Source organism: Channa argus, chromosome 16 (genome assembly GCF_033026475.1).
Source record: "Channa argus isolate prfri chromosome 16, Channa argus male v1.0, whole genome shotgun sequence".
Taxonomy (NCBI): Eukaryota; Metazoa; Chordata; class Actinopteri; order Anabantiformes; family Channidae; genus Channa; species Channa argus.
The window spans coordinates 3,288,341-3,310,785 of record NC_090212.1 but is presented as its reverse complement, the minus strand read 5'-3'; the positions used below and the strand labels follow the sequence as shown (position 1 = coordinate 3,310,785).

Sequence of the window (22,445 nt, the reverse complement as noted above, 5' to 3'; positions counted from 1 at the left end):
ACCTCACTTGTAAGTCGCTTTGGATAAAAATGACTAAATGTAAAATGACTAAATGTAAATGTAAATGTACCCGTTAAGTCTGCCAGAAATCTCAGGGATCATCAATGACAATTATGCTCAGGGGCCTCTCTACTAATATTTAAAACTTATTCGGTTCCTTTCTTGCTTCTAACAAAATTGAAAGATATTCTTGTAGCATTTGCTTTAAATGTTATCAGTCTGACTTAGATTCTTTGCTTGCTTTGTTCAAAGCCTCTGCCAAATGACTAATGTAAATGTAAATGCAGTGCATTGTAGGCACTAAAATGAAAGAAAAAAGGAGGTTTCATCTGCATCACGGTTTTCCTAAAACCAGTGCTGGTTGGGAAGTTCTGTGCCACTTGCCCAAATCTTGTCAAATGCAAGTATCAATCTTGAGTGTGTGATTTCTATTTTGTTACATTATGAAGGCCACAGATTTACAACTGTTCATAATGTAATATACAACTCAAATAAAATATAATAAGTAGTGACACAGTGATCGCTGTTTTAGAGCATTTGGGTGTTAAATTGTGATTTAAAGAAACGGTTCTCGTTTGGCTATCATCCGGACTACACTTCCCAGCATGCACAAACTTATTTTGCCACGATTGGTTGACGTAGCCCCGCCCCCTCCCGACGTTAGGATTAACTGCCTATGAGACGCCGAGCAAGGCAACAGCCGTAGGGAGCTGTTAGAAATTACACTATGGCTTCTAACATGTGCTGCCGCTTGTCTGACAGATTTAACAGTTCAACTCAGTTCAGAAAATTCTTTGTAAAATGCGTGAACAGCAACATTTGGCGGCTGTTTTCCAGTGCTACGCACAAGAAAAATGAAGTTGAACTTGGAGACTCGACTTCAGCTGCTCCCAACTTCACGGCATCTCCGAAAAGCGGGTCAAGACAGGTAACTTACGGTGCTGGTACTTATTTAAGCCTGCAAGTTATACGTGTTAGTTACTGGAGCCGCTGGACTTAGTAGTTAGTTTCCGTAAAGGTTAATAAATGACTGAAGACATTGGAAGGGACACAGTGTGTCAGCTTGTAACGTGACGTTAGCTCTGTCCATTTTACGGCCCAGTCAAGGCTAAACTGTGGTGGGGACTAAATATTAAACCAGCTGCATAATGGTTATGACTGTGGGATGATACAGGAGTGTTGTAGAACCAGGTTATTTCCTTTGGTGTAAGACAGCGTTACAGCTAATTCATTACAAATGATTCTGAGTATCGTGAAGATGAAGGGTTTAAATGCGAGCCCAAACATCACCACTGGCACCGGTTCAGACACTAATCATTACCTATGTCAACATTTGAGAAATTGGGGAATCACCAAGATAAAATCAGAGTAGTAGATTTTAGTGTAGAGGCCTGTTTATTCTCATCTTCCCCAGGCAGACTTGATGTCCCTAATAAAACTAATGTAGGCCTGTAAGATTTATCCCTGGAACTAGGTGCCTATTTGATTTCTTTTCTTTTAACACAACCAAACCTCAGGAGGATATTACCAGAATTACAGCAGATAACCGACAGCATGTGCAAGTTTATTGTTCAGGTGTTTGCTTCGTCTGTTTGACCTGCAGGTGCACATATGCTATCAGTGACCCGGTGAATGAACTAAAACAAATTGGTGTGCAGCATTCCAAAGGGTTGTTCTGAGAACTAGTGACTGTTCCTGAAATGTTTTGTGTGCTTTTGAAAGTGTGTAAATTCCTTAATAAATTATTAATCTCATAGTGGTCTTGATTTTATGCACACATTAATAAAGAGGGGTGCATACACATTCAGTATGTGTGTGTACTGTGATTAACTTATAGTGTATTGCTGAGTCATTTGATGCTTTTGTTCTATAAACTTCCGCCATAAAGCCAGTGCAGCCCACTGTGAAGTTATATTCAAAGGCCGGGAGCTGTTTGTAATGCAATGTGCACAACCCACAGTGTGATAGGTTTATTCAAGTTGATGCGTTGATACTTTTGTTTTAAATAAAAGTAGTTAATGTGGGATTATTAAATCCTCACATTTTAGCCATAACATACCAACAAGGCTTTTAAAAGTGTACATGGTTCGTACGCTTTGTAGTTCAGGGACAAGTTCAGCCTCAGAGTTTGAATACACTGTTTTAGTTATGACATAGATAAGCAGAATATAATTATATTGGAATTATATTATAGTCACAGAGCTACTGTACCTGTACTATATGTGGAATCAGCTCCACATTGTTTGTTTCCCCCAGGACAAGCTAAGAGACGACAGTATGCTTCCGTTTTCATCAATTTTAACTGACAACTTTGGTAGGAGGCACAGTTACCTGCGCATCTCCCTGACAGAGAAATGCAACCTGCGCTGTGAGTACATGTTCCCATGGTGACATGTGAAAAGTCTTTACTGTAGCTACTTTCTATGATGCTTATCCAACTTATTTAAGAAGTCACAATGATTCTGCTGCTGCCTTTACACTCGCCACCTCCACAAGTCTTCTGGTTTTACTTTCACTGGACCTCGTGGGAATGCGATGTTTTTTTGGTAAGGTCCGGTTTAGCTGAAGAAAAGATGTTTTAGATTTTGTGGTGGCATGTGGTGGATTTCTTCTTTTACCTGAAGAATATAAGTCCTCATTTTTTTTGATTTTCTCCCTGGACATACACAGACCCATTCACATTCCTATGTACAACAGTGCGCAATTTAGATTCACCAATTAACCTGACATGCATGTCTTTGGACTTTGGAAGGAAACACAAGTACCCTGAAAAAACTCACACAAAACATGCAAATTGTGCATTGCAGTTCAGATAAAGAATTTTTTCAAAAATGGCAGTATAATCTTGAAAGTAAGGAACCCACAGTGATAACTTGTAATTGAGAGAAAAGCAGAGCTGATTTTCAATTCAGAACCAAATTCTGAAGTTTGTAACAGCTTGGATAAAGTTTGAATTGCAAGAAAGAGATATAAACGATATACATTATTTATATTAAAGGTTTATTCAATTTTGTACCAATTACATTACATAACAACATTCAGCTACACCAGAAGATGACAGCAGTTGTGCTGTTACAGCATGTTAGTAGATGTGGACTTTGTGCACTAGATATATCTTTGGTACTGTGGTAGTATCTTATCCTTCTTCCTGTTTTCAGGTCAGTACTGCATGCCAGAGGAGGGGGTGAAGCTTACACCAAGGGGCCAGCTCCTGTCCACCTCAGAGATCATGACCTTGGCTCGCCTCTTTGTCCAGGAGGGGGTTAACAAAATTCGCCTTACAGGAGGAGAGCCCCTCATCAGACCTGATGTTCTGGATATTATTGGTAACAAAAAGTTTTGAATGAAACTGTGGTGTTTATTAAGGTTTTTTTTTTTTTTTTTTTTTTTTTTTGGTATGCTGCCAAACTGTCACATTAGTTTGTCACAATTTTTATACAAGCACAGCTGTGTGGACTGCTTTTTGAGATTGGAGTTTGTATTTTTTATTAATAAAACAAGAAGTTTGAAAGCTTTATACACATGTTTCAACACAACACCACTTTGTGGCAAATACAAACTTGCCTAATGCAGATTATCATACAACAAAGTGAATACCATACATTTCTTTAAGGGGTGTCATTCAGCCATTAGTATATTAGTGTATGAATAGGTTTCAATAATCAATGGAAGATTTCTATGCATAGCTTCATGTCGTGAAAGACACATGGAGATTAAAATCATTCGTTACACCACAGCTATGATGCATTATCACATTGTTTTAGTTTTACAGCCTGATTTGTAGATTAAGTGCTGGCTCTGGATACTATGAGAAGAGTTGGTGTAGGAGCACTATTAAACATGAAATGAATGGAAAAAGTAATGTGGTGTAACCCGATCAAATGCAGTTAACAGCCACATCAAAACCAGGAATTTGTGCTGTGACAGGTCACTTGATTTTGATCTGTTCTAGTTATGTTTCTGCATCTAACGTGCTAAAGACAGTAAACTGTTTCACAATTTCTTGTTTTCAGCAGTGTGAAACTGAATAGTATTCACATCTTTAAAGAGCCAGAATTATTCAGTAAGAAGAGAGAACTTTTTTTCGAAAAACCAAATGAGACCGAGTTTATTATTTAAAGCAGAGTCATTATACATGTCATGTATGAATAGAGGGGGTCTTACTGTGCATCACTGTGTTACATGTAGATCATATGATAATATTACCAAGTCTATATTAGTGCCTACATTTTTGCCAGTTATTGTAGTAGCGTAAAAGATACATCTGACTTGGCACCTTAATGTTTTAGTTTATCAATGTAATAATATGTTGTAATAAGGTTCATTCTAATAACCACGGCTGCAACTAACCCCCTACGTCATATGTTAGGCCACTACACACGCACTTGTTTTTTCATGACCACATTTGCTCTCAATTCTACAGCAGACCTAAGGAAATTGGAGGGCCTGAAAACCATTGCTGTGACAACCAATGGCATAAACTTAGCCAGGCTTCTGCCTAAGCTGAAAGATGTAGGCCTTGACCTGATTAACATCAGCCTGGATTCACTGCTTCCTGCCAAATTTGAGTTTATTGTCAGGCGAAAAGGTAGGAAAACGTAGTGTGTTACCCATGTAATGGTGCCCAAAAAGATCAGCAAGTAACTTGTGTTGTTTGGTCTACAGTTTGTAATGCTCATTTTAAAATAGTGTCATTGTGTCCATATGGTTTTTGCCAGACAGTATAATACTGTATATATGTGGCTATTGTGGGTCAGTCCCAATAAGCACACATGAACTCGAAGTAACAGCAGGGCAGCACTGTGGGTGGTTGGCTTGTGAAAAGTGGACAGATGGACTGGCTGAGAATAGAAAATAAAGGAGAAAAACCAGTAGTGGTGGTACTGGCACATGGAAAAAGCAATGTCTGAGCCCTATGGCCAACCTCTGGCTTCTTTTTTTAATGAAAGGTCTAAGTAGACATAACATGCTGTAGGTATAGTCCACAATAAATCCTGTCTGTTAGCCTACAAATAACTTGAATTGAAAGAAAACATACTGTACTTTACATATTTTAATTGCTATTATGAGAAATGTAGATGACTAAACATAAGCTTCACCTTCAACACAGAAACCAGTCTGCCTGGATTTGTGGGTTTGATGTAGAGAAAACAAATGATAAGTCAGGTGTTGACAATAAGCTTTAAAAAGCTTTGGCTGCTGCTAACGGATTAGATGTAGTTGTTCACATATTAGTGGTTTGTGGCAAATCATGGGACATAAGTCAAAAGTTAACAGGCTGTAAAGAGGGAAAACAGATTTTTATTTTATTTTTTTATTTTTTATTTTTTTTTGGTAATTGCCTGTAAAGCTGGATCAGCCAACATTTCCTAAGAATACTCGAAGCTCTCATGGTTGATTTGTGTAAGTCATGTGGCTCAGTACACTTTACCATATCCACCCCCAATCAAGCAATTATCTCTAGCTTGGATTTGAAGAAATAGCACCACATTAGAAGATACCAAGATATGAAGATACTAAGATATTAACATGTTTTTTTCTTAATCAAGCTTAAGTATTTAATTAGTTTCTGTCTTTTTCACAGGGTTCCACAAGGTCATGGAGGGCATTGATAGAGCCATTGAAATGGGTTACAACCCCGTTAAGGTAGTATGTTTATTAGTTTTTGTTTTTGTTTTTATTGTAATTTTTAGCTACCAAACTTTAGTAAATCCTAACCTCACCCACAGTTTTAAATGAATTGTTAATCCCTTGAGCAAATCCCTTCTGAGAAATTAAAATTCCAGAAGCATGGAAACATATACACATGTCAGTAATAACAACAATGAAATGCTGTCAGTAGTATAAAAAAAACAAGGACAAGGGACAATGTAAAAAATGAATGCAGAAAATGAACATTAAAAAACATGCACGAGGTATGTATGTTTTGGCAGTGTTACGTAATATATGTATTATATTGTATTAATATTTTGAATAAATAAATACATATAGCACAGACTCACTTTTCCTCCCCATCCTCTACTATTCTGCTCCTGGTCTTCCTACCCCAGAGTGTATTGGTGTACAGTTTGTTGACACGGGGTGGTTCCCGTCTGTTTGTGCTACTTTTGGGGAGCAGCCATTTAGGGGGCCTGATGGGTCCTTGGGTGAGCATTAAGTTGGTATGCAGAGGGCCATGGGTTCCACCCCACCAGGAGGGACCCCATCCAGCCGCGAAGGGCAACCCTAGTCCATAGCCCGGATAACAATGGGAGGGTTGTGGCAGGAATGGCATCCAGCGTAAAACTCATGCCAGATCAAGCTGTCATAATGGCAGTTTGTCCAACAGTTTGTCCAAAGTCTTGTTCTTCTCAACTGTCACCAGTGAATCCAGGGTCAAATCCACCAATGAGCCAATGTGCCCAATGAATTTATCCGGCCCTGAGGAATCTCTTGGATGTGCTGCCTCCCCAACAAACCACAGCGTAGAAAAGAAAGATGACTAATAAGGCATCCATGAGAGTTCTGTGCACAGAATGTTTTGTGCAAGTATAGTCTGCTCTGACTCTTTTTGTACAGATGGTCTGAATTCCTTGACCAGTCCAGTTTGTCATCCAGCCCCCGAGGTGCTTATGGATGTCAACCTCAACCTCAACTCCCTCAATCAGAACTGGTCTGGGAAATTATAAGGACTTGATCTGGACCAGCCCCTTGGCCTTTAAGGTGTTAAGCTCCATGCAACAAAATCTTTCACCAGATTCCTGTACTCTTCCTCTCCCTCATCCCTGATACACCGATTGATGTCTGTGTCATCTGCTAATTTCTGGATGTGGCACAGCTCAGAGTTGTAGCAAAAGTCTGAGGTGTACAGGATGAAGAGAAGAGGGGCTAGCACTGTCCCCTGAGGTGCACCTGTGCTGCTGACCGCAGTGTCAGGTGTGATGTCTGTTAGCCTGACACACTGTGGTCTGTCTGTGAGGTAGTTCGTTGTCCGGGACAGTGGGCAGGGGTCCAGAGTCATCCTCAGCAGTTGGTCATCTAGCATAAGGGGCTGAATGTTGTCGTAGACACTTTAAAGGTCCAGAAATAGAATCCTGACTGTGCTGCTTCCCTTATCCAGATGTTTATGGCTTGGTGCAAGAGGTAGAGAATGGCATCTTCCACGCCAATGTTAGCACGGTACACAAACTGCAGTGGGTCTTTTAGTTCATTAATTTACTCATATTAACTGAATCCGATACTGAAAAAACAAACTGTCTTTGTATTTATTGTTGGACTGAATAAGAACAGTGGCTGTGGCACAGTGTTATTGCTGAGGGTAATAGTTTATCAATCCTGGCACTTTGCCCTTAAATGTATTGCTGAGCTGCTTTCTGATTTGCTGCACAGCACATTTCCTTGTTCCGCTGTGCATGGAAAAATGCTTAAAAGCCTATATTATGATTTTTCAAATTTCAAAACGTCATCTAAACCAATGTTTACTAATTTCCATGGCTCCACTGTTCTGTTTGGCCCGAGCAGGCTTCAACAAGCTGGCCACTCAGAACAGGATAGGCTCTGTAAGGGATGGGGGGCCTTAAACAGACCGGAGCTAAAACAAACCATTTTCATAAAAAAACTAAATACAACCTACTCAAATTATAAATCATCCAGAACTTTGTCACATAACTGGTTTTTCCTCCTGATACATATGATGGATCTAGGACCATGCAATGTAGGAAGAGTGAGTTTATGAGGTTTGTCAAAGATCATAGACAATAACATTTGTTTGTAATATGCAGAACTAGCAATACTTGGTCAGATCAAAGTATTGCTATATAGAGTACATCTCCAGGAAGTAATTTTGTTTGTGCAAACTGTATTAATACCGTAGAGAATTAATGGATGCCTTCACTGATTTGGAACTTGCCTCCTATGGTTCTACTTTGTGTATTACATGTACAGAAATGCCTTTAAACTTCCCCATAAGGTTCAGTACAGATTAGTTTATCTTGTTGCTCACACTATGGAGTTTGTCATAATGGTCAACCGGCCTTTCCAGTGCTTCTCCAGATGACATCATCTAAACACCGAATGCTGTAAATGTCTTTCGGGTGATATCATCTTTCAGCTAAAATTGGAGAAATATTTTAATATAGGGATGTTTAAAAGCATGTGCATTTGCACCCTAAACTAAAGTAATAAAGAGCAAGTAGAAAACTATGATTTTTCAAATTTCAAAACGTCACACCCTGACCCCTCAATGAATTCACCCAGGATTCTGAAGAAATAAAAGCACAATTTAGCAATCAGCTGTCTTTGGTTGTGTGCTTTGCTCTGTAGATCAACTGTGTGGTCATGCGAGGCCTTAATGAGGATGAACTGCGGAATTTTGTGGCGCTGACAGAGCACAAGCCTCTGGAAGTTCGCTTCATTGAATACATGCCTTTCGATGGTGAGTGCTGACTTTTCAGTCCAGTTATCAAGCTGGACCATTTCATGCATTCTTGTCATTTCGAAATTGCAAAGACATTTACATATGGAAATTCTGCAGTGAAAATATAGAGAATACTTCTGTCCAAAGTGCCCATTGCTACTCCTGCACCAGCTTTGAAACTTAAAGTCCAAATGAATAAAGTATCACCAGTAAAATAGTTTTATTGCAGTGTTTAATAATGCAATAATATGCTTTTAAGATTATGGTTTTCTACCTCTGCATCAAAAAACATTAATATTGTCTATTCATTTTGGCTAACAGAGACAGTACTGGTGTGCTGCTGATTGAAAGTGCTTTAACTTGTGATGTGTGACACCATACACTGACCCACACTGCCTGTTTTCCTCTCTGCAGGCAACAAGTGGAACTTTAGGAAGATGGTGAGTTACCAGGAGATGCTGGACCACATTAAGCAGCAGTGGCCCGACCTGGAAAAGCTTCAGTCGGGATACACCGACACTGCCAAAGTTAGTGACTCCAACTATCAGTGTAAAAAGAAAAGGTTTGTAGGGATAACTGTCTGACACTTTTCTATGTCTTGTAACAGACGTTTAAAGTACCAGGCTTCAAAGGTCAGGTTGGCTTCATTACCTCTATGTCTGACCATTTCTGTGGATCTTGCAACCGCTTACGCATCACTGCAGATGGCAGCCTTAAGGTAAAGCTACAGCTGTGGTTTGCTGCAGTAAGTGTTTAATAAAGTCTGTTCATGTGTTAATGTAGCACAGTCTTTTCTACACTTCTTTCTGTCTCCTATCACTCAGGTGTGTTTGTTTGGTAACTCAGAAGTGTCTCTCAGAGATGTCTTGCGCTCTGGGGCATCAGATGAAGAGCTACTGCAAATAATTGGAGCTTCTGTGGGCAGGAAAAAGAAACAACATGCAGGTAGACTTGTCTAGTGCAGTTTGTAAATTGTTTTATTTACAATAGTTGGGAGGTGTTCTCTCATTTTCTCAGACTACTAGGGATTTTATTTCAGTGTGGTCCTCTTTGTCACTACAGGCATGTTCAATATCTCCCAGATGAAGAACAGGCCAATGATCCTCATTGGTGGGTGACACAGCTGTACGTACAGGTCTCTCAGACTGATTATGCTCTATTACTGCTCAGTTAGGATTTACGGCTGTGCGATGTTGTGCGATGTTGCAACTGTGGAAAATGCATCTTTTTATTAAAGATCCTTTGACTACTGTTCTGCTCTTCCATCAGGCTGTGCATCCCAAACACCTTTGTCTCTACCAAGATTAGAAGACAGCCAGAGGTCTTTCTCCATTGTTTCCCAGTTTCCAAACAGCACAGTCCTCTCTCCAGCAGCCGTTCCTTACCTGTGGCACTCAGGCTCGAGAGTCCAGAATAGAGAGGGTTTGTTGTGCCTTCCAGAATGCACTGGTTCAACACAGGCAGCCCATGTTTGCTGCTTCAGAACTTCAATGATTGGGGGTTCACATGTCAGCGAGGAAAATCCTAACGCATCAGACAACCTCCAGAATGTAGCAACCCTTTACTCCTCTGAACTTTGCAGTGGTCTAACTTCAACCACTTGTGACACTAACACTGCAGGTTTTCCTATACGCACAAATGTCATGAGCAGCATTAATGAAGATTGTCTCAGGTACACACAAGCCAGGGGTTGTAATGCATTAAGAAGCCACTTGCTCAGGACCCCAGTTACTCCAACTTTTTACACACTACTGATGAATGCCAAAATAAATCTTAAACAGCAAAATGTTCGACTGTGCCACAATCAGAGATCCGGTGACGAACCCAGTGTCAAACTAAGGCAATCAGTGACCGTTCAGTCTAAGTCCAACACCCATCTGGATGACAACACGGAACCCCAGCTGACACATACAGACACTCAGGGCAGAGCCACTATGGTAGATGTGGGTGGGAAAGTTCCAACACGTCGAACAGCCACAGCCCGCGCCACCGTCATCTTGGGCACCACAGCTTTCCGTCTGCTTCGGGACAACCAGCTGGCTAAGGGTGATGCCTTGACTGTGGCTCAAATAGCGGGCATCATGGCTTCCAAACAGACCTCATCTCTTATCCCACTCTGCCACCCGCTTCCCTTAGACCACACGTCTGTTACCTTTAATCTGGAGGAGCTGCAGAATGCTGTGGTCATTACAGCAACGTGTCACACAATGGGCAGGACTGGAGTGGAGATGGAGGCTTTGACAGCCGTTTCCGTGGCAGCGCTTACTGTCTATGACATGTGCAAAGCAGTGAGCCACGACATCATTATCACAGATGTCAAACTGGTCAGCAAGAAAGGTGGGAAGAAGGACTATCATCATCACCTTTGACCTGCCCCTAACATGAATGTGACCTGGGAAATGGAGAATGGATCAACTACTTATTTTTCTATAAACAAAAATTGATGTCATCAGAATACTTACAGAAATACAGAATATATTATAATCCCCAAAAGGTTCTAGATGGCTGTCCTGACAACCTCTGGCAGTAGCTTACCTGGTTGCCTGCTCCATTTTATGATTGTGATTACTTGATCAGTTACTGATCCCAAACAACATGTTGTCTAAGTTGTGTTCACTTTCGCTATATAAGCAGTGATTTGAAGATGATATCAGTATTATACACATACTGTATAATTTGGAAGGCAACAAGTGAAGAGCTCAGATCAGATGTAGGCCTGCAGTGTTTCTTTGTGTCTCTAGAGGTCACTCAAGTATTTCATTCACAGACCTTCCTGGATGTTTTTACCTGAAGAAGTCCTCAACACTACGTTGAATGAATGTATCTTTGAAATGAGTGCACTTTATATGAAGCCCAGATGCCTGAGTTAAAGGCTGCCACAGAAGGAAGCAGCACAACGTTAGTGAGAACTGAAGGCATGTACAGTATGATTTTGCGCAAAATTTTCACGGTAATATTGTGAATTTACTACATTAACTGGGATTTATAGTTTGTTCTGCTAAATCAGTTGTTTTAAAGCAAAGGATTTAAATAAACACTTGTTTTGTCTCTTTTCTCCCCATAATGATCTTTTTTTAACTTCCATATATTGTTAGTTATATTCATTTTGTTTATTTTTCCTTTTTGCTCTCCACTTCTTATCTGATATTTTTATAGAGCTGAATGGGGCATTTTTTTTATATGAAAGCAAGTAGGTGTTCTGGCTTCATTAAACCATTCAATTAAATTCAGTACAATATTGACCATTGTGGTTGGATACAAGAAATCAACTGCTCAAAATTAAGTGAACCCCATTTGATTCTCCTCTTCCTGATGACATATACAGTCGTGGCCAAAAATATCAGCACCCTTGCAGTTCTGTCAGAAAATGGTTCCAATTGCGAATGTTTTGGTATTGATGTGCTTATTCTTTTTATTTGCAATGGAAAAATACAATAAACAGAGAAGAAAAGTCAAACTTGATAAAAATTAATACAGAACTCGAAAATGGACGAGACAAAATTATTGGCACCTTGTCAAAATTGTAAGAAATAATTGCTTTTCAAGCATGTGATGCTCCTTTAATTTGTATTTAGACAAACGTGGCAAGTAACAGCTGTGGGCAATATGGTAATCACACTTGCAACCTGTTAAAATAAAGAAAAGTTTTCTAAACCTTTGTGCTGTTTGTCACACTGAGCATGGAGAAAAAAAGTGTAAAGGAGGTGTCTGTGTATTTGAGAGAAACAATTGTTGAAAAACATGGACAATCCCAAGGCTACAAGTCCATCTCCAGAGATCTTGTGTCCACTGTGTGCAATATCATACAGAGGTTTACAGCCCATGGCACTGTAGCTAACCTCCCTGGACGTGGACGGAAGAGCAAAATTAATGAAAAAATTACAACGAAAGATTGTTCGAATGGGGGATAAAGAACCCTGATTACCTTCCAAACAATTTCAAGCTGATCTGCAGACACAGGCTACAACTTTTCAACTCACACTATCCATCGCCATCAGAATGAATGGGGGGGGGGACATGACTGTACATTGTTCTATGTACTATGTTCTTCTAGCACACAACTTCCACTATTAGTTTAAGTTCTTAAACCATTAAAAAGAAATGTAACACAATTTTTTTGTGTCTCAGCTTTTTGTGCGTGTGTGTTACTACATTAGCTTACACCTATCAGTTACAACATTAATACTACCTGGTTGTTTTAATATAAAAGGTTTTTATGAACATTATTATCAGCGGGCAGGTGGTTAGCAGTTAAAATCAGGTCCATCTTTACCAACTGTGGTCTTTGACCTTTAGTTTTTATTAATATAATACATATTTGCCCTTCTCCTTATTGGAGTACTTTTACTTTTGTATTTTAGGTTTTATTTATTTAATTTGTTTGGATTTTTTGTTTTATTTATTTTTGTCCTTTTGGCTTATCCCGTGATTTCAGGGTCGCCACAGCGGATGGCCGCATATCTGCTGGATGCCCTTCCTGATGCAACCCTTCCCAATTTCTACCAGGCTTGTACCGGCACTGCACAGCTGGGGGGCAGTTCCAGAACCACTGACCCTGATGTCCATGGATGACTGCCTTACCAACTGAGCTACAGCCGCTCCTACTTTTGTACTTGTACTATTCTACTTAGTACTAATAGATTTGAAGTACTTTAACTGCAAGTTTTAACTTTGCAACTTTTGACTGGTTTTCTTCTTTCTTCTTTGTCAAGTATAAATCCTTTTCCAAAAGAAAATTTAAATTTTAATCATCGCATTTAAACACAGTGTACCTAAATGATTCAAACGTTTAATTTAGCCATCAGCCTCTATTTTGTTACTATTAACTGCTGTATGTCAGTTTGTTTGTCTCCTGCGGTTTCAGGTGACCAAGTTGAAATAAGCACATTGAGCATACTCAATATCAGGAGTTGTTTTAGATTTTGAGGTTCAAGCTAATAAAAAATTTCATTTTTGCTTTTGAAAAGGTGCCAGCAATTCTGGTATGTGTGTGTGAATGGGTGAATAAGAAGCAGTGTAAAGTGCTTTGAGTGCCAATAGGTAAAAAAGCGCTATGTAAGTTCAGACCATTTACCATCCACCTCCTGAGTAGAGCACAGTCACAGTACGTGCACAGACCTGTCAATAATTAACTTGCTGTTTTCAAACACAAACCATTACTCTGCAATGCTATTTCCACAGGAGACGGACAGAAGAAATAAAGCTGACAGTCTGATTTCTGCAGTGAAGCACTGTACGTCCTGCTGTTTGCATCTGCAGAGGACTTTGATTAGTGGCTGTCCCCCAGTGGTCACTGTCAGAAACTACAAGTCAATGTCATCACATTTATGAATAAACCTGTTAGTGCTAATGATGCCTGTATGTTGATACTTTTCTTATCAGACTGTATAAACCACATTCTGAGAGGTCAGATTCTACACCTCCATACAGTCACACTGACCAGTGTTGTGTTTATGTGAAATTGATTATGTTTGGAATTTGTGCTGCTAATCTCTTGTTTTTAAGGTTCGTTTCTGCAGATTTTACTTTCTTGTGATAACTTAGTTAGACCCAGAGCTGGACATAACACTTGGGTGAATATTTATACAAAGCCCAGGTTTTCCTTCAACTTTGCATTCATAGCATCTGCACCTGTTCCTCCATAGCTGCAGATGTGTCCATGCTGGTTAGTACAGTCATAAAGTACCAGGTTACTTTTGGTCTCGATAACCAATCACTGCAGAGTCTTGCTGACAGTGCAAAGGTGTCTTTGAATAATTTTAGATCCACTGTCTGCAACAGAAATAACCAAAGAAAGTATCATGAAGCTGTCAACTTTGTCTCTTAGTGGAGTGTATAAATCATGGGGTCTTGGTTTTGAATCTCTCAAAACATCAATGGGATTTTCCAAAACTGTTCTGCAGCTACACAAGTGAACAAAAATGGATCATATACAAAGTCTATTTGTAGAAAAATTGGGACTTAAACAAATGCAATTAAAACTACAATCTGTGACCTGTTAGTTTGAAATTGGTTAATTGTTTTCCATCATTTGACAGTTCACAAACACTAATATAACAGATGAAACATGTTGATGAAACACTTAAAAAGTTTAGTTTAGTGCATCAACTGTGATGTCTGAGATCCTTTCTAAAACCTGTGAGGGGAAGATAAGATCCATTTTCTTTCCTGTTTGTTCACCACTGCTGTAATGTTACACATCTTTTCTCCTAACAGTGGGAGTTAGAAATTGAAAGTTCACCCAGTAAAAACTAACTAGTAAATCTAAGTAAATCATAAACATGCAATAAATGTAATCAGTGGCACCAACAAACCTTTAATGCCAAAGGTTAAAAACTAATGTTCACATTTGTCCATTCTTTACAAGAGACACACATAGTAGTTAGTGTTATGGCCTCTGAAAATATTACCAAAAATATTTTGGTGAAACCATCATTATCTTCTGATCCAACTATAGAAATATGTTTTGATCTGTAACACTTCTGAATAAGTGCAGTGGGTAAGTAACTGTGTGTGTTTCCTCAATGTCTCTTGACATTATCAGACAATACATACGAATACAGGAAACCACAAAAATTGTCTCTGATACACATACTTCTGTTTCTTGTAAATCAGCTGCTGTATCATAACAGCATATGAGGAAACATAGGAGGACTTTTTTATTGCCTTCTATCTAATAAAGAACATATACCTCTCTAAGGTTCAGATAACAGACGAGCATAAAACACTAAATGTACAGTAAAATTACATATTTCAAAAAGCCCCTTAAACGCTCAGCAATAGAGAAATAACAATATGTTTGTTTTCTAGCGAGACACTGAGCCCAACTATAGAGTCAAATCTACACAGACATGGTTTAAAGACAGCAAAGTTAATGTTGTGAACATACAAACTATGTTGATCTGTGTTATAACAATGTATTTCTTTCTGTGTATGTTGCTACTGTCTCTGTATCAATGGAAACATCTGACTTCTCTTTAATTGGAAGTTTTGACAGTTTTTTGTTTGTTGTCTATGTCTATGAAACCTGTGTTTGTCAAGTGTAAATCAATTTACAAAAGAAGATTTTGAGTTTAATCAGGAGAGGAGCTGGATGTATATAACTCTATTTACCACTGTAGCCCTAAAAGGAGGTGATAAGACTGTGAATTACCTATAGACCACAGGAAGACAAACTACATGTGTAAGGACACTCCTCTTCCTTCCTCTCTGCATAAATAGAGACTCCACTGACTTATAGGAATCACTAACCTGTTCATGAGCATAAATAAGAAAGAACTCTATTCACTTTCCATCCCTGTTTAAAGGCTTTTTTCTCCTGGTCTTTACTTAATTAGTGTAAACCAGAAAAGTATTGTTTCTGTTCCAGTCTGATCTGTTTCAACATCAGGAGAAAATTCAGTAAGTACATATATAATATTTTACTAAATGTTTTTGTTTTATATGTCTCACAGCTTTTCTATAACAATAAACTAACCAATGTTATTCAGGACAAAGTATTGTATTGTTTGTCACTGAAGTACACTGTTTATTTAGTGTAAAACATCAGTTTATATTACAAACTTTCCTTTGAAATTAGATACTTTGTTCTGTGGTCTATTATATTAGTTCACAGTATGTTTACATATTCTGCTACTGTTGATCTAATCTCAACACTGGCACATTTTTTTTCTTCTTTTCAAGGATCAGTATGGACGATCCATTCGTATCACATTTACCCATTGATGAAATTAAAGAAGCCCTGCAGAACCAGGATTCTGCTACAGCAGCTGCAATGATCCAGAACCATTTGGATAAGCAGAATAATATCCCACTAAATATTGGCATCACAGGGGAGTCTGGCTCTGGTAAATCCACATTTGTTAATGCCATTAGAGGCATAGACAGCAGGGATGAGAGAGCTGCCCTCACGGGTTGTGTAGAAACCACCACAGTGGTTACACCATACCCCCATCCAAACTATCCCAATGTTACATTTTGGGATCTCCCTGGTATTGGTACCATGAATTTTCCAGCTGACAAATACCTGCAGGAAGTTGGATTTGAGAAATATGACTTCTTCATCATCATCTCAGCTGATCGCTTCAGAGAAAATGATGTGAAGCTCGCTAAGGAGATTCAGAAAATGGAGAAAATGTTTTACTTTGTTCGCTCAAAAATTGACCATAATGTGCGTGATGAGGAAAGAAGTCAGAGGGACTTCAACCTGAAGGTGACCCTTGATGGAATCAGGCAGAACTGTGTTGAAGGTAAGAGAAATTCTTTATAATGATAACTTTACTTTCCGGCGTACTGTTATTGGAAACAGGCCTAAGAAGTCCCAGAGGAGGGTCCAGATTCAGGGCCGAGACAAGCTTGCTGCAGAGCATTGTGCACAAGCTCTTATGTGGGTGTGTGTGCAGTGTCTGCAACAAGAAGTGTTTTGTTTTTTTATTTTATCACCTGATATTGAGTTTTTCTGTTTGAGATACAGGTCTTCAAAAACAAGGTTTTAAGGCTCCACAGGTCTTCCTGGTGTCCAGCTTTGAGCTCCACATGTATGATTTCCATCAGTTAGAGGAAACCCTTGAGAGAGAGCTTCCTGCACACAAGAAGAATGCTCTTCTGATGGCCATGCCCAATATCAGCCGTGGGATCATCGACAAGAAGAAAGAGGCATTACACACAAAAATAAAGTATCTTGCATTTGTATCTGCATTCATAGCATCTGCACCTGTTCCTGGTCTCTCCATAGCTGCTGATCTGTCCATGCTGGTTAGTACAGTTGTAGAGTACCAGGTTACTTTTGGTCTTGATAACAAATCACTGCAGAGTCTTGCTGACAGTGCAAATGTGTCTTTTAATGATCTTAGAGCAGTGATGAAATCTCCACTGTCTGCAACAAAAATAACCACAGAGCTCATCGTTAAGGTGTTATCTTTGTCTGTAAGTGAAGCTGCTTTAATAGCAGCAGAGGAAGGATCAAGAATGATCCCAGTGTTTGGAATCCCAGTAGCAATGACCTTCTCTTTTTTGTCCACCTACAGAGCTCTCAGTACTTTCCTCAACATGCTTGCTGATGATGCACAGAGTGTATTTACAAGAGCTCTGGGTTTAGACACCTCAGTGTGAAAACGAGAATATGGCCCAGTTGGTGGACAGAGCAAATTAGTGTGTGTTGTTCAAACCAGCATAGTTGCGTTATGAATCTTAAGTCATCTAAAGATAACAAAGGCTGAAAGTTAAGTCATACAAGCAAATGTGTATAGGAGGACAATATCATGTAGACAAACAAAATGTAGACAGAATATTTCACTTTTATGAAATGGGACTATAAGATCATGGGGTCTTGAGTGTGAATCTTTCCAAACTTTAATGTAACTTTCTAAAATTATTACTACAAATATTACACAAACGGACAAAAATGAATTATATACAAGGTCAATTTCCAGAAAAGATGGGACTGTATTTTTAAAGTGCAATTAAACTAAAATCTGTCAGCTGTTAATTCTTTTAAAGCTTTATTTATCTGACAAATGTACAAACAAAAGATCTGTTTTCACTGACCAGCTTAATTTTGTTTTGTAAATAGAAGAAATTTGAGGTTTTGAGGTTCAAGCCAATAAAAAGTTACATTTTTGCTTTTAAAAAAGTGCCAGCATTTCTGCGAATGTATTAGTTTTGTAATAAACATGATTCTGAACTGCTTTCAGTTTTGATGGTAGCTGAATTTATTGCCGTGTTAATGTTTCTGTACTTTGGCTCAAGTAAGATCCTGAATGGTGGACTTTTACTTGTAAATGGTAAATGGTCTGCACTTATTTAACACTTTGACATGTGACTGGAGGAGACGGGGATCAAACCAATGACTGGGGGATTGATGGACGGCCGCTCTACCACAGTGACCTTAGACCTGTTGTTCACCGACCTCAGGGTTGTTGGTTCGAGCACTATCTCCTCAGGTCACATGTGGAAATGTCCTTGAGCAAGACACAGAACCCCTAACTTTCTCCTCCATCAGTGTGTGAGTGTGTGTGTGTGTGTGTGTGTGTGTGTTCGTGTGTTTGTGCGAATGGGTGAATAAGAAGCAGTGTCAAGAGCTTTGAGTACCATTAGGCAGTGAAGCACTGTACGTCCTGCTGTTTGCATCTGCAGAGGACTTTGATTAGTGACTGTCCCCCAGTGGTCACTGTCAGAAACTACAAGTCAATGTCACCACATTTATGAATAAACCTGTTAGTGCTAATGATGCCTGTATGTTGATACTTTTCTTATCAGACTGTATAAACCACATTCTGAGAGGTCAGATACTAAACCTCCATACAGTCACACTGACCAGTGTTATGTTTATGTGAAATTGATTGTGTTTGGAAATTGTGCTGCTAATCTCTTGTTTTTAAGGTGCGTTTCTGCAGATTTTACTTTCTTGTGAAAACTTAGTTAGACCCAGAGCTGGACATAACACTTGGGTGAATATTTATACAAAGCCCAGGAGTTTCTTTGACTTTAATTAATAGATGCATGTTTACTACTTCAGGACACATTGACTTGTCCAGCAGCACCTCCGGTTCGACCTGAACCCGTCTCTGAGTGCTCCAAAGGTCCTTAGACATTAGAGGCGAAAATTCCAAGTGAGTTTCTCACACGTGAGAAATATTTTTGGAACCACTAACTCTTTATTAGCCACTGCACATCAATGGCAGCTTTCGTTGTGTGAAGGGAGGTAGAATCATTTTTTCGCACGAGGTCAATTTTTCCAACTTTTTGCCGGTGACAGGAGCACGACTCACCAAACAACATTCCTCTTATTGGAACATTGCTCAAGAACATTCAACATGGCGGACTGTCTAATATACTTAGCTTCTGCTAATACTGTTCTTTATGATAAAAAGAACACAAATTACAAAGTAATGAGTAAGGACAGCAACGGTAGTAGAAGAACTTCAGGTCACATAACAGTTCCGGGGTTACATTTTTTAGTTCGGTACATTTTTTGTTAAAGCAGTAGCGAGAGATTTGTCAATTTCAACAGCTTTTATTCCCACAGGACCACAGGTCACGGCCCTGCATGTAGCAGTTTCCTCCTGTAGGAAGCCAGACAATGGCTTGGTGGTGTTGTCCTCCCCAAGCAGCTCTGCCACAGCCGGTTTCTTCTGGGGAGCAGCTGAAATCTCTAATGGCCGGCCTTCGTCGGCTAGCAATGAACTGGCTACCTGGGCATCACTGAGTTTATCCTGCAGAATAAAATTACAAATAGTACGTTTAGTAGTTTTGAAAATATCGAAACAAACCAAAATACAATGTTTACTGGCGGTAGGGAAATTAAAGAATGATGCAAAGGCAGAAATATGATGAACAATGGCAGTGCTGATCAGTTAGGATTACATTAAACATAGTTGTATAAAAAATTAATTACAATAAAGCTACACCGGCATCTTTAATGTCCATAATGTCTTTGGGTGAGAGGATTTTGATTTTGGTAAGAAAGGGACTTGAACCTTAAATCCAGGCCGGTGGCTCTGAGGAGAAAGTCCTGAATATTAGGATTTTTGTACCTGCTTTGACATCTTTCAGTGCAGAGCTCTTCATCTTAGATTTCAGTATCATTTTTATCAGAGGGATCCTCCTCAGAGAGGGATGTCTCTCTTCTCAGAGTTGTTCATTTCGTATATATTGTGTTATATTTCATGTTAAAGTTTGTGATTTCATGATATTACTATAAGCTGCAAATGACGCATACTGTACTGTCTGTACTCTGTAGTGTACATTTCTGTGGTGGGTGAATTACTCTTAAACTGTACACAAGTCAAAGTACAAATAAACAAGTAAGTATTCTAGTAAAAGTCGAACAACTTGTAAGGATAAGTAAGAACATGATTTAAAATTAAATTATAAATTACAGTACTTGAAAAGTTTTCCTTTTTCTGTGGACCAGGTGCTGTGTGTCCCTCATGTGGTGTTTAGGGGCATGGAGTTATGTCTATGGGATCTAATCATAGGTCCACTAAGTCCAGTGTGTACATTCAAGACAAAAGTGTACACTTTCATGTATCTCTTTCCAATCAGGTTGCTTTGTGTATTTCACTTTCACTTTGTATCTCTTTTTTAATAAAAAATAATCAGGAAGACAGAAGTTGCTTTACTAAACCAATCAGTGGAGGCAGAAATATTGTCATGACCACTTATCCTTAAGAAGGAGCAGGACATTGTATAATCCAGGAGTTCTCATCCCCAAGGACCCCTGCTCTTCTTGTTTTCCAACTAACCCTGTCCTGTCCACTGCTGATCACCTGGATCAGGTTTGTCGTCAATCAGAAGCTGGAAGATACTAATGCACTTTTTCTTACCTCAAGCCAACCTCATCTGATATGGTAACAGCTTTCCATTGACCTGATCCAGGCAATCAGCAATAGAAATTGCAGGGTTAGCTGGAAAACAAACAGAGGTCCTTGAGGACCAGGATTGAGAACCACTGGTATAATCAGTAATAACACTTTATCATAACACTAATTTAGGAATCAGTTGCACCTGTTCACCTAAATATGCTCTCTCTCTTTTTTTTTATTAATTACTGTACATGTCTTACTATAATTACTATAATCAGTATTTGTTTAAATACTTTGATTTGTTAGAGTAGCACTGTTACTGTTGTAAAATGCAGACAATCTGTTTAGTACTTCTACTTGATTGGCGCTGGAAAACACATTCGATGTCTCTGGTTGGGAAGTTGGCTTGTGTAACCTGTACGGGCTTTTCAAGGATCGCTCTGTCTGCTATGAGGATTTTTTCATAGTCAGCGATCTTCTACAATTGACACAAACACTAATGCGTCTCTTCCCCCTGACACGCCAGCACATGTGTCCATATATGGACACATGTGCATGTCTCACCCCCGCTCTGATATCAAGCTCATGATTTCTCACTTGCTGACTTTTGCATTCTATTTTAATTCAGGTTTTTCCCCTTTTCTTCCGAGCCATTCGTCCACTCAGTTTGTCTGGTACTTTCCATCAGTTTTCCTTATGAGTATCATAGGCATACATCATATTTGATTTAATTGTTGAAAACACATTCTTAATTCTTTACATAAATAATTCATTTTAATTATGACTTTAAAAATCAGGTCAATGTGATCATTTATAGCTTCCATAGAATCAACTAATACATCCAAGTTTATTCATACATTTTATGGATCTTAATCCTTAATGATTAAACTTACTTACACTCATTTGTGCTAATCATCCATTATCTGTAACCACTTATCCTGTTCAGGGTTGTGGGGTGGCTGGAGCGTATCCCAGCTGTCTTTGGGTGAGTGGTGGGATCCCAATCACACCGTAGCCCCTAGTATGAATCAATATATTTTTTTAAATATATAAACTTTTAATCTAACCTTCGTCTCCTCTCCTCCCTGTGTGATCCACAGGGCTGCTCTGTATAACTTTCATCCACACTTGCTGGTATCATCCCTGATATTGGAGACATGCAACGAGTGTAATCAATTACTGTTTATAGTTTTTCAATTGTAGACTAGAACAATTTAGTATCTACATTCTCTTCTATTAGAAGAACTTGCATCATTTTGGCTCCTTTGTTCTGGGATGACTCTGGAGCCTTCCACAGAGCACAGGGTCCCGTCACATTATTTCTCCTTTAATCCTTTTTTACATTGACAATTCAAAATGTGTCCTTAGCATTACCCCCTTTCATACACTGTAGACTTAAATATTCATATTTTAATAGCATAATGTAACAATAACAATACACATACGTGTTTGAACGGCTAGTGCAGGTTACTTTAGAGCAGGGGTCACCAACATGGTGCCCGAGGGCACCAGGTAGCCCGCAAGGACCACATGAGTAGCCCGCGGGCCTGTTTAAAAATAGCTCACCATAGTGCCACTTACCAATGAGCTGCATCTAATTTTTTTGTTGCTATTCTTTATTTAAATCACATTTGATAATTATTGTGAGAAATCATTAACATGATAAGTGTCTTCACAAGATAAGTATCATTAATTTAATTAATTATTATTAATAACATATAATTAAAGGTATATTGCGCAAATTT

At 39.0% G+C, this 22,445-nt stretch overlaps 2 protein-coding genes across 5 annotated transcripts; both read left to right on the top strand.

The window, feature by feature from the left end:
• The first annotated feature begins 655 nt into the window (after nt 1-655).
• On the top strand, nt 656-11,459 carry mocs1 (molybdenum cofactor synthesis 1). 4 transcript variants are annotated; one of them, XM_067480220.1, is made up of 11 exons: nt 656-928; nt 2,257-2,368; nt 3,159-3,326; nt 4,424-4,588; nt 5,585-5,646; nt 8,302-8,413; nt 8,810-8,922; nt 9,003-9,113; nt 9,220-9,340; nt 9,458-9,530; nt 9,665-9,802. In XM_067480220.1, the coding sequence occupies exons 1-10, from the start codon at nt 728-730 to the stop codon at nt 9,511-9,513; spliced, it is 1,221 nt and encodes a 406-aa protein (XP_067336321.1). In that variant the 5' UTR covers nt 656-727; the 3' UTR covers nt 9,514-9,530; nt 9,665-9,802. The 4 variants fall into 4 exon arrangements, with proteins under 4 accessions (XP_067336321.1, XP_067336320.1, XP_067336318.1 ...); XM_067480219.1 differs by having other exon boundaries at nt 657-928; nt 9,458-9,520; nt 9,665-9,805; XM_067480217.1 differs by having other exon boundaries at nt 660-928; nt 9,458-9,505; nt 9,665-11,459.
• Nucleotides 11,460-15,624: 4,165 nt separating this feature from the next.
• LOC137101125 (interferon-inducible GTPase 5-like) lies at nt 15,625-18,082 on the top strand. Its single transcript, XM_067479091.1, has 3 exons — nt 15,625-15,796; nt 16,079-16,644; nt 16,869-18,082. Exons 2-3 carry the CDS (start codon nt 16,086-16,088, stop codon nt 17,504-17,506), a joined length of 1,197 nt encoding a protein of 398 aa, XP_067335192.1. The 5' UTR covers nt 15,625-15,796; nt 16,079-16,085; the 3' UTR covers nt 17,507-18,082.
• Nucleotides 18,083-22,445: the final 4,363 nt, after the last annotated feature.